The sequence below is a fragment of the Phaenicophaeus curvirostris genome, chromosome 3 (genome assembly GCF_032191515.1).
Source record: "Phaenicophaeus curvirostris isolate KB17595 chromosome 3, BPBGC_Pcur_1.0, whole genome shotgun sequence".
Classification (NCBI taxonomy): domain Eukaryota; kingdom Metazoa; phylum Chordata; class Aves; order Cuculiformes; family Cuculidae; genus Phaenicophaeus; species Phaenicophaeus curvirostris.
The window spans coordinates 17705805-17718797 of NC_091394.1; the positions used below are offsets into that span (position 1 = coordinate 17705805).

At 40.3% G+C, this 12993-nt stretch overlaps 1 protein-coding gene across 1 annotated transcript in view; it reads left to right on the forward strand.

The window, feature by feature from the left end:
* SRD5A1 (steroid 5 alpha-reductase 1) overlaps nucleotides 1–12773 on the forward strand; it is a 14593-nt gene extending 1820 nt beyond the window's left edge. The window contains exons 2-5 of the mRNA XM_069853021.1: nucleotides 2629–2795; nucleotides 7638–7739; nucleotides 9158–9308; nucleotides 12149–12773. Coding sequence (XP_069709122.1) covers nucleotides 2629–2795; nucleotides 7638–7739; nucleotides 9158–9308; nucleotides 12149–12215 — 487 coding nt within the window. The 3' untranslated portion in view covers nucleotides 12216–12773. The remainder of the gene's footprint in view (nucleotides 1–2628; nucleotides 2796–7637; nucleotides 7740–9157; nucleotides 9309–12148) is intronic.
* The last annotated feature ends 220 nt before the right edge of the window (nucleotides 12774–12993 follow it).

The window sequence follows — 12993 nt, forward strand, 5'->3', positions numbered from 1 at the left end:
GTTGTTTAACATAGTAATTGCTGAGGTCTCTTCTGTTTCATTACATTAAGGTATTCTCTGTTTTAATGTGAGCTGAACAAGTAATTTTGGTGTTACTCACTGCTTTGCTTTGCTGATATGTGTTGGAGTGCCACGGCACCTTTTGGGAGCAACATGAAAGTGGGGTGTTGAGCACTCTGTCAGGGTGCAACTGAAAGTCTTGTGATGACCCCTGTTTAAGCAGTGACTTGACCAGGTAGTCTATGTGACCCTGGGTTCCAACAAGGAAGGTTTGGCTCTGTATGCTGATATAAAGTAGTTCTAAGATTGTGAAGGAGTAGCTATGTTCCCATGAAGCCTTTGCATGTAGCATTCATTTTAGGAGCTGAACTTGATCCTTATAGGTCCCTTCCAGCTCAGAATATTCAATCATTCATTAAAATACTGGCAAAACTGAGGCTGAAAGCCTTGTGTTGCTGTATAGTCAATGGCATTTGGGTATTTTGTAGAACTACTCAGAAGGCAGCTCAGGTGGATGTCAGATAAAACTTCCCCACTTCCTCAAAGCTGATGACAATTGCTGCTGGCAATACCCCACAAGTAATTCTGCCACCACACTAACACAGCAGAGATTCATCAGACTAATTTTAAGCCTAGTGTATGGCTGATACAGTTGTTTTCCAGTGCTTATTTCGAGGGGCTGATGCTTTTGACTGAAAGTATTCCCTATCCTTGTGGTTAAGAGAGATGCGATGTACAGTTAGCCTGGCAGCTGACTGTCTTTGCAAACCCAGGAGAGTGTCTTTACTCTTTTTCTACTCTAAAGAGTAAAGAGATTAGGTTTGGCATGAGATCTTTAACTTTTCCTCAACGTCTGGGACAAGCTAGAAACCTGAGGTAAAGATATGTGCAGAAAGCTGAGCTGTGCTGCAGTTGCTTATTGCTGTTGCTGGACTGAAGGACTGAACCGTAGGTGAACATAGACTGGAAGACACCTGTTATCAAGTTATGCTTTTTGTAATGTAGCTGGATTTTTGAAGCAGTAGTGCTTGAGGAGCTGGAAAACATGAGCAGGAGGCTCAGCATTCAATAATCCCACTTCTATATCATTGTAGGTTGTAACTAAATTGATAGGTGATTGGGTGTTGGCTAGCTACATAGGGAAGAACACACATTCACCTGCTTTGCTGATTTGGAGCTTGTTTGTATACTTTGGTAATCCCTGGGGCAAAGCAATCAAGATTTCTCTGACAAATGAAATGGGAGGATAGTAATGGATTTGTCATGTCTTCAACAGGTGTCATAAAATAGACCAAGATTGTGAAGGCAAAGCAATTAATGACTATAAGTAACTTTTAAGGGAAGGAGGAAACTGAGCTCAGGGAGGTTAATTTCATAGAATCACCAGGCTGGAAAAGACCTTTTGGACCATCAAGTCCAACCATTCCTATCTACCACTAAACCATGTCCCTGAGCACCTCATCCACCTATCCTTTAAACACCTCCAGGGATGGTGACTCAACTACCTCCTTGGGCAGCTTGTACCAGTGACCCTCTCTGTGAAGAATTTTTTGCTGATATCCAGCCTGAACCTCCCCTGGTGGAGCTGGAAGCCATTCTCTCTTGTCCTGTCTGCTGTCACTTGGGAGAAGAGGCCAGCACTCTCCTCTCCACAACCTCCTATCAGGTAGTTGTAGAGAGCAATGAGGTCTCCCCTCAGCCTCTTCTTCTCCAGGCTAAGCAACCCCAGTTCCCTCAGCTGCTCCTCAGAGGACTTGTTCTCCAGCCCCTTCACCAGCTTTGTTGCTCTTCTCTGGACTCGCTCCAGAGCCTCAACATCCTTCTTGTGGTGAGGGGCCCAGAACTGAACACAGGATTTGAGGAGTGGTGTCACCAGTGCCGAGTACAGAGGCAGAATCTCTTCCCTGGACCTGCTGGTCACACTGTTTCTGATACAAGCCAAGAAGCCATTGGCCTTCTTGGCCACCTGGGCACACTGCTGGCTCATGTTCAGTCAGCTATTAATCAACACCCCCCAGCTCCTTCTCCTCCAGGCAGCTTTATAGCCACTTTTCCTGTAGTCTGTAGCACTGCATAGGGTTGTTGTGCCCCAAATGCAGGACTTGGCACTTGGCCATATCATTGGTTTCATCCCATTGGTTTCAGCCCACTGGTCCAGCCTGTTCAGATCCCTTTGGAGAACCTCCCTGCCCACAAGCAGATCAACATGTCCTCATTTCACGGAGATTGACTTTAACCTCTGGAGGTGCTGGTGGATTTGGTGTAGGGATTGTGTGACTTAGCTCATTTCAGAAGCCTTGATGGTACCCCTAAGGATTTAGGAACAAAGGAGGACAAAAATATGCTGTGCTTAACATCAGTTACCTTTACTGCTCTGGTCAAAGTAGTTGGCTTGGACTAAGAGTTCAAAATTTCTGTCATAAGGGAAGAGTGGACTAATCTTGTAATTCTGATAGGGCAAAATTTAGGTGTTAGAGCAAGCATAACTATCCTTCTCAACTGGGATCAAAGACTCTTCTGAGGGTTTGAGAAGCAGAATAATATGGACTATGGATTACAGTTTTGGATATCAAGCATATCTTTCTCTGTTTGCTAATGCATTGGTTTTTCTTTCCTTGTTTGCTATAGGGCACTCATATTTCCTCTTCTGATTAGGGCAGGAAAACCAACACCATTTTTCACTTTTGTGTTAGCGTTTCTGTTCTGTGCTTTCAATGGATACTTGCAAGGCCGAAGCTTAAGCAACTATGCAAAATACCCTTCAGGCTGGTTAAGAGATCCATGTTTCATTACAGGTGAGTTAAAGCATGTTATGAGACCATTAGGTGTAGTTTTCCTTTGTCTTCACAGCCTCATATTTTTTATTGTAGTATCTTCAATCCTATTTTATAACTTTTCTCATAGTTAATTCTCGTTTGCTGTAGCTGGAAGCCTTTTAACCTTTTTTGTTTTGCAGCTGTGAATTAACACTCCTTCACGCAACATCAGTGCTGCTAGATAGGCTGACTCATCTTTATTCTTTAACACCAAAGTAAATACAGGCCATGTATTTTATTTCAATCTAGAAACTTGAGACCTTAAATAGAACCAGCAGCATGCAAGTTTAGAACAAACAAAGCAAATTTTTCACATAACATGTAGATAAAATTGAATCGTGTGTTTCTTGATGTCATAGGTAATAAAAGTTTGTATGTGGTCAAACACAAGTGAACAAATTCATGAAGTACAAATCTAGTAAGGGTTGCTGCTACATACCAAGGTATAACTTCTAATGGCAAAAGTCCTTGGTGTTAGGGTATTTGCAGATTCATGCACACACGTGCCCCAACCCACCCACCCTTGTAAAGGAGTGAATTTTGTCAAAGAACAAAACTGGCCCGCGAGGGCTGAGGTAGGGAGGATGATCATTCGTTCCTATTGGGAAATGAGCTTACGTTTATACTTGAAGCCATGTGTATGATTAAATAGCTAAGAGGTTTAGTGACCAAGTATTAGGTTTGCCCTGTTTTGTTTCCTAGGTATCTGATTTTGCTTGCTGTCAAAGCCATAGTATCATTTTCCAAGGAAGTCTTTACATCAAGGTCTTTGATATAAAGATAAGCCAGAATATTTTGCCTTGTCGGGCAAAGACAGAATGCTAGGCTGTGTGAATCCTTGATGTGATCCAGTACCAGTGTTCTAGAGCCAGAGCAAGTTAGTGTTTCTCCTAGACTTCTCAAGCCTTTTATAGCAAGAGCAAGAAGTTTTTCTTTATTGCAGCGTTATTGTGGATGGTAGCAAAAGACCACTGTGCTAAATACTATCATGACTGAAGGATTGAAGAAATTGAAATAAAAATAGTTTCTCCTGATTAGGAGACAGTACTGTTTGTGCTCTAAAAGTGGAGAAATTGAAGTACAGGGAAGTGAATTTGGTGGGTACAGGCACTTAGTTATACTTGAAATTCTCCTGGTACTTTTGAAGTTCCAGTGTCCTTAAACTTGGATCCAACAAAAACCTGATTTGAAGATCAATTGATCAAAACTGCTGAAGACACTGATGCAACACAGACTTTTTCTGGTGTCCTACTTCAGTACCTTAACCAAAAGGTAACGTAATACTGTGCTGTAAACCATTCATGAGTCAGGAGCCATGAATCAATTCCTCCTTACTGAAAGATCTCAAAAAATCAAGGTAATAACTGTTGCTCAGATTCCTTGGGCTTTGTTTTTAGTTCCAAGGATTTCTTAATGAAGTGAGAATTCCCAATATATGTAGCTACCATTTTAAGTGACACTCTGACTTTTTTTTTGAGATTATTATTACAGTAAATCTTTAGGTGAAATTTGGCATGGCTATGAAACAGCCAAACCTAAGACTTGTTTATTTTGTTTTTCAAACTAGTTTTTTTTGGGGGCTTTTTTTGCTTTTGTAGTGCATGTCAACGTAATTGGAACACAGTGAATATTTATAATTGTTATTTGGTAATCATCCTGGCTAGGTACTTCCAAGTACTTGCAGTTTATGCTTGTAACTTTGGTCAAATCAAATGCAGATGTGCTGTATCCTACACTTGATACTCCCTGAACAGTGTGACTATTTATAATTACTGAAAAAGAAAAATTGTGTAGAAGATTAGAAAATAACAATAGCAAGAAAGCAGGCTTGCTAACAAGACATTTATTCAGTGTGTATAAAGTTACATGCGGAAGAGAAATGGGAGAATGTCTACAAGCAGCAGCCAGGGAGGCTTTAGTGGTTGGAAGCTGGAATGAGAGAAATCTGGAGAAGTGAAGCTGATTAACCATCATGGTGGGAGGCTTCAAGCAACTTGTTCTGTCTGCTGGGCCTTAGTATACAGATTGACTGGCTGTTTTAAGATGTTTAGGAGTTACTTTGGGGAAAGCAATAGCTTCTATCTACACTGGTCTTTGATTTGGAGCAGCAAAACAGTTTTGATGCGATTCCCTCATGGTTTCTCTGTACTGTGTGTTGGTTTATTTCAGAGCAATGAACTCCTCTCTTTTTTCAGAGGAAATGGAGGTGTTCTGCTTCAAATGCAGTACTGTATTTGTAGCAGAACAACTCTTGATAAAATCATGACCTGGCACAGCAGTGTGGGAATAACTTCATAATCTTTCAGTTTGTGCCTTACACATCTGAAGTAGTGAATGCTACAAACAGGTGTATATGTACCTGTGTGTATCACCTTTGTGTTCTTTCCTAATCTATCTGTACTTCTGGCTGGAAATTCCTTCCTTCCTTTGCTGGCTTTAGATTCATCAAACCCTTTGCAGTATGCCATATTTCTTTTCTTACTCCTTCAATTCCATAATCAACTAATTCCTTCTAATGTCCATGGCTAACCATTCTGTGTGTCAAATCTTCACAGCAGCTCTGCAAATCAGAGCAGTACCTGTAACTTCAAAGGTGCAGGTGACAGGACACCAGTGCCTAGCCTCTTGCACGAGGCTTTTTGTGGCAGTCATGCAACCAAACACGTGCCACCTCTGCTTTCAACATGCAACAGACAGTGTGTTGGCATTGTCCATATCTGGATATGGTCTTATGACCAACGTATGTGGGTTAGTCAGTGCCTCTTCTAATACCTCTAGGCATCTGGATGCTCCAGATGTTCTTGTGCCACCTTAGTAAGACTAACCACACAACCCAAGATGAGGAACTGGTTCACCTGAAGTGTCTATCAGGCGCTTTCAGCACAACAGTAGAAACTGGTTTCCTGCTGTTTCTATCAAGCACCATGAAATTTGGAATGTGGAGGTGAGCCACACCGCAGTTACCATTCTGCAACCCTGAAACAGCCTGTAGAACAGGAGTAGGTTTTTTGTATGAGATTCTATATGGGTGAGGGTGAAGAGGGTGCTGATGCAACAACACGCACGTGCTCTTCTGTTGTGCTAGGTCATTTGGAAATACAAACCTGATCACTGTCCCTGAGCAAGGACAATAATATGACCTTCCTGGTATGAATCGAGGCCTTAATCTCTAATGAAGCAGAAAGGCCTCTTGAGTTAATTAGTTTGTGATGTGATCTGTGTCGCATTGTGCATCCTGTGAGTCTGAGAATCTAGTGGAGTATGCTGTGGCTCCCTTCCTGTTTATGTATTGACGTTTGCTTTAGGTGGGAACTAAGTCATACAGAGCATGGTGCATACACAGCTCTTGGCTTTGTGGAGTGCAGTACTAGGACTCAGCCATGCTGAAAAATCTGAGAATGGGGACAGTGAAGTATAATGCCCATAGCATATAGGTTCAGGGAACATAATTATGCAGCACTTCAAGTGGAAAGTGGATCCTCAAATCAGAGGAGTGCTGTGAAAAGAGCCTACATTCATCAGCTTGTGGTCCATGAAGAGGAGTTTGATTGCCTCCTTCTGACATGTGGTAGTTTTCAAGTAGGAGTAGTAAAAATGCACAGAATCAAATGCAATGGTATTTTGGAGAAATCAAAGGGTCTCTGATTTCTTCTCCTGAAAAAGAAATTCGGTAATCTTTCTAGAACTAATTTTTAGTATAGCTTTTTCCTAATGCTAGTACTGAGATGAATTAGTAGAAGTATTGTTTAGATTTAAGTAGAATTAGTCTGTGTGCTTGTTAAGAAAATTATGCTTGTATATGAATAACACTCCTTGTTTGATCTACCATCAAACCCCAATCTTGTCTACTCCTGGTAACAAGAAATGCTGCTTTCAAATGAAGATATAGAATCTTAAAGCTTGAAAAAGATGTCTTAAGATCATCCAGTCCAACTGTCAGCCCAACACCACTGTGACTACTATATCACGTCCTGAAGTACCACATCTATGTGCTTTTTGAACACCTCCAGGGAAGGGGACTCCACTTCCCTGGGCATCTGTTCCAATGCTTGACCTCTCTATTGGTTAAGAAGGTTTTCCTAATATCCAGCTAAACCTTCCCTGGCATATCTTGAGGCTATTTCTTCTTGTCCTGTCATGTGTTACTTAGGAGAAGACATTGGGAAGAAGCTCTTCACCGTGAGAGTGGTGAGGCACTGGCACAGGTTGCCCGGGGAAGTTGTGGATGCCTGGAAGGGCTCAAGGCCAGGTTGGATGGGGCTTTGAGCAGCCTGATCAGTGGGAGGTGTCCCTGCCTATGCTGGGGAAGGTTGGAACTAGATGATCTTTATGGTCCCTTCCAACCCAAACCATTCTATGATTCTACTATGTGACTCCTTTTGAGTCACCCAGTGCAATTATGGCAACAAGACAAAAGGATGCAGAATATGACAATCTTGTCTTCTAGGAAAGCCTGGTATAAATGGTTAAACCTTTTTTTTCCAAATGACAGAAGTAAATATATTACATCTATATATATGTGCGTGCCTACATTTATAGATGCTTAGCAACATAAGAATGAAATTTATACTTTTTAAAGTTAAAATTTATACTTTTAAAACTTTAATAGAGTACTATTTCTACTTGGAGCTCCATTGATTACTGCGAGCTTGGTGTGGGACTGGGGTTGTGCAGGATGTCACCACAATTGCTTCTACTGCTTATGTTGCTAGTACTTTGAGGATAATATGCCTAATATGTGATTTTTGACTGTAGCTGGTTTTCTGAACAAGTGCTTTGGCTCAGTGTATTAAAGACAGTATTTTAAATATTTCTCTTCAGGTTTTATAGGGTGGATGATTGGCATGGCAATCAATATACATTCTGATCATATTCTCAGAAATCTGAGAAAACCTGGGGAAACTGGTTACAAGATACCAAGAGGTGAGTAAAAATGTTGCAGAAATGTATATAGCAGAAGAAGCATCTCTCATAAGCAGAGAGCTGGAGAGAACTGGGACTGTTCAGTTTCAGGAGGAATCTTATTGATGGGTATGAATACATGATGGGAGGGAATGAAGAAGAGGGAATCTGGCTCTTCTCAGTGGTACCCAGTGACAGGGCTAGAGGCAGTGGGCACAAATCTCTAATAGGTGAAATTGCATCTGAACATGTGTTTTTCTGTGAGGGTGGTCAAGCACTGCAACAGGTTGCTCAGAGCTAATGGAGTCTTTATCTGTAGTCATACTCCAACTGGACTGCACTTGGTCTTGGGCAACCTGCGGTAGTTGACCCTGCTTGAATCAGGAGGGATTGGACAGGATGATCTCAAAAGGTCCCTTCCAACCTAAAATAATTTTATGTAAATGTGACCTTCTAAAGCCTGGTGTATTTTGGTGTAGATAATAATCTGTGATATAAGACAAAACTGAAAATAGCAGTTTACCACAAGAAGTGATTTCATAGTATAGGAAACTTATTTCCTTCCCCTCCCCACCCTCACCCAAGCCAAATATCCCAAGAAATCTGTTTCATGATATTGCACAACTGGGAATTCCTTGACAAACTTTGGCTATATTTTAAAAAATTGTTAAAAATGTAACAGCATTTTATAACTTATGGGAGTCAAAGTCAAAATATGTCCTTTATTACAGTTGGAAAATACATGTGTAGTCCCACTGGTAAAGCACATACTGAGATGTTATTGCTAACTTTGGAATTAGGGTGAAAGTTCTTATCTTAAAAGAAATAACCAGCGGGTGAGTACTGATTGTTTGTAGTTTACAGCCAATTGCACATATTTAGTGCAGACTGCAATTACTTCTTTCACCAAGTATCGGGGCTGAAGCAGTAGACCTGACAGGGTACAGGCACAAAAAGGCAACGCGTTTTTAGCTCGAGGACAAATTTTGAACTTTAATTCATAATAATAATGTTGTTCATAGTTCACTTTTTCTGAAGTATTTAAAGAAATTTAACATCGTATGCTAAGTAACCCTGAAATTATGTTCTAGACTCTTAAAGGGGAGCATGTTTTCTATTTTGATGTCTTTTAAAGAAGGTTTAATTTTTGATCAAAGATCCAGCTTGATAACATTAAGTAATTATTTACTGAGGCATGAACTCGCTTCTGATCTGGTTTTCTTTCATGATTTAAATAGGAAAAATGGATTTGGAAAAAAATCTGTCTCAGAACAAAGTCTGAAGTGATCCTTCGTAGTACAGCTTGCACTGAAAAACACTACCTTTAAAAGTTGTATAGAGACATTGGTGCTATAGCTCTTATTTGACTTACACTAAGAAACAGCATTAGAAATGTCTTTGATTAAGGTGCTTTTCAAATAACTCTGCCCTCCTTACAGGAGGAATGTTTGAGTATGTCAGTGGAGCCAACTTTTTTGGAGAGATCCTGGAGTGGTTTGGGTTTGCCCTTGCTTGCTGCACCATTGAAAGCCTTTCATTTGCATTGTGTACGCTTTTCATCTTGGGTTCAAGGGCAAAACAACACCACCAGTAAGTATTTGCATCTTATTTCTGTTGTCTTTATGCCACACTTCATTTCTATTTCACAAACTGTGCCTCATCCCATAGGGATGTTGCAGAGCAAGTCTTGTGAAAGACTGCTACTGCAGTGGAGAACATAACAGAGAATACTTTGAATAATATTAAGCGCTGCAGAATTTCAATGGGATAGTTCTGAGCATAAAGACACTCAGTGTACAATGAAGTGGTCAAAGTAACGTTTAAATGAACATAGTTCATCCTGGGTCTGTAGATATTATAGGCAAGTTTTGTAAAGTTGTCTTAATTGATCATATACTTTACCTTGCAGGTCAAACTTGTTTCTATGATATTAATCTTGCAAGTCACTGAAGTCTTCTGTAACAGGCACACTTTATAGTCAAGTCTATATCATTGTCTATAATCAAGTGTATAGACAATAAGAAAACAATTGTGTAGACGATATTAAATAAAGTCTCTGCATTGTCATTAAACAACCTGACTGCTAAGGTACTGTATTCATAAAGAAGGAAAGTTTCAGAAGACTTGTTTCCTGGAGGTATTCTCTTTAAGGAATAGCATGCTTAAAATGATTTAAACACCTTAATCTTATTTTGGTTATTTTCATATTCCTGCTTTGGTTCCAAAGCTTAGTGGCATGAGAGGAAATAAACATGAATTTATGGAGCAAATAGGTTGAAAAAAATGTCATTGCTAACAGTCTGCAAGGGCAGCCATGACTGTGTCTAGTGGAGTCTTGAAAACCTCCGGAAATGGAGGTTTTCCTGCACATTGTTTGTACAGTGTTCCAGGTCTGTATTACACTCCCAGTAAACAAGATTTTTCCTACTATCTGACCTGAACCTTCAAGCCTGTTGCCTGTGACCATCTCTCCTTGTTTTACCACCTGCTATTACTGAGCAGAGCCTTGGAATGTTATGGGTTGGAAGGAGTATCTGGAGGTTGTCCAGTCATCTGGTCTGACCTGCTCCAAACAGGGCTAACTGCAAGGCTATACCTGGTTGCCCAGGGCGTCATCCAGTTGAGTTCCAAGAGTCTCTCAGTGTGGAGGCTTCAGCACATCTCTGGCAAAGCATTGAAAAAGGATTTTTCTTATTCTCATGGGAAAGAAGACTTTTTCCCTTGCATCCATTTGGAATTTTCTGTATTTCAGCTTTTATCCCCTGCTACTTTTCCACTTGCACATCCAGGAAGAATATGGCTGTGCCTTCTCTCTAATATCGCTGTAGGTAGTGGAAGAATGCAATTATATCTGCCTCTTAACTTCTTTTCCAAGCTGAACAAGCCTACTTCCCTCAACTGCTCTGTATGCAGCTATGAAGTTGTCTTAATCATCTGCTGGATTCCTCTCCAGTTTGTGGACATCTCTTGCACAGGAAGCTAGAAATTGGAGGCAGTAACGCAGATACTGCTGAATAGGGGAGGTTAAGCACTTCCGTTGACTTGATGATGCTATGATTGGTTAAGTGGGCTGATATGTGGTTAGCCTTCATCATTGCAAGGGACCCATTACTGACTCATGTTCAACTTGCCCACTGGGCAGTCCATGTCCTTTTGTACAGAGCTGCTATCTAGCCAGTTGGTTTCTGGCCTGCACTTTTGCTTGGAGCAATTTCATTCATAGCTTTGCTCAATTGCCTTAAATAATTTCCCTTCCAATACCTGTAGACAGGGCCCCTTAGTCTCTTCCTCTCCAGTCTAAGCAATGCTAGGTTTCTCAGCCTCCTCTTGTATATTATGTTCTTCAGGCTCAAATTCCATGGTTGGTTTCTGTCTGTCTTAAGCCTTGACAGCAATCCTTCAGAGCTCTTGACATACAGAACATTATGAAAAGCTAAGTGTTGTTGAAGGATGTAATCTGCACTAAAGGAAATGTGTGTAAAAATGAAAGGGGGGTACAACAAAAAACCCACAACTAAAACCAGCAAATTCATGTAAGTGAAGGAATATTTTGGTGTAGTCTGTTTAATTTGGAAAACTTAGAATAAATGACTGAAAAGAATGAATTGTGCAAAGCTGGTGTTTCACAGCTGCAGCTTATCATGCATTGCATGTCTTGTTCTCTGCTTATTCCAGCTTTGATCTTAGTTAGCTATTGATAATATGAATACCTGCACCTTGGAGGAGTCCAGATGAAGTTAATTCTTTTTTATTATTATTTTAGAGAAGCAGGAGAATAAATATTTGAAAATGGGAGTGAATGTTTGTTACTTAAGGTGGCCAGAAAATAACATTGGGTAGTGCTATGCATTTGTTCTTCTAAAACTGTCTGGATTTGAAAATGGGCGTAGTGTTTGAGGGGGATTAGCAGTAAGGCTTGTATGTTTGTAACAATCAGTTTGATTATCCAAGTTCTCACTAGAACTAAGGATGTTTCTGACCCAAACAGGGTTGTTGTTCCAGTATGTGAAGTAGCCCTTGCTTCCACGTGAAGCCATTGTACAATCTGGCATGTTGTCCCCATGAATGTTTTTATTTCCTTCCCCACCCGCCTTCCCACCTTTTCTAAAATGCAAATACTCAGGATGCTTAACAACACACATTTCGCAACAACAGGCTGCTCCTTCCCTGGCTGCTCTTACTACACCTGTTTGATTTTTTTCCCATTGCTGGTGGCAGTAACTTGGTTTCATTGTAGTTGATGGTTAGATGTCATTAGGATGAGTGTGCCAAATGTCAGCTCTCTATCCAGGCAAGAGTAGGTTCAAGAGGCATTTTTCTGGTTTGTAGCCAGCAAATACATGGATTAAATTAAATGGACTGTATAATTAATTTTCTTGACAATATTTTGGAGACTTGATCCCCATTTGATTTTTGTCTTTCTTTTTCAGATGGTACCTTGAGAAATTTGAAGATTACCCAAAGGACAGAAAGATTGTGATCCCATTTATTTACTGAGCTGTTCTTTTAATGCTGTTTTTGAAGTAGCTGCTTATTGTAACAGCTAACATTTTACAGGTGTTGGCAGTTTAACAACATGCTCTCATCACTGTGACAAAGCCTTTGTATCAGTGCTGCTATTAGGTACTGCTTTTCCTCTTGATGAACACCCAGAATCTGATGAGTGTGCTGAATAGGAGCTGGATGCTTTTCCAACAGTGGAGCACTATCATAAATACACGAGGCAATGCATCTGAATTCACATCATAGGACGTACTGTACAGGAGTTCTGATGCTTCCTTTTCTGCCTATGCAGGCTTCTGCTGTTTCCACTTAATCCTTTCTTCCTCCTACCTCCATTTCCAGGAAACTGATGATGCAAACATGAGACATCAGATGAATAGTTGCTTTTAGGTGAGAGACAGTGTTCTTTCCCCTCTTTGCGCTCTCATGCAGATATGGACACTGTATCATTAATGGCACTTACATAAACATCTATAGTGCTACTTTTCCCTAGCAGTATACTAAGATTGTCATCTACCTCTCAAATTATCTCAATGTGTTTTCTCTCAATGCTTTTTTTAAAAGGCGTTCTTTATTCGAGGTACTTAGACCAGTCTAGCACTGTTAACAATTGTGTAATGTTTTTTAGCTTACTTTATAAAAATAAGTTTTTCAAAATTCTGTTATTGTGCTGTTTAAAAAAAATTTAGTGTCTTCCTTCTCCTGTTAAGTCTAGATGATTTTGTATTCAAAAAATCTGGACTCTTTTACTAATGCTTCTTTTATTAATATC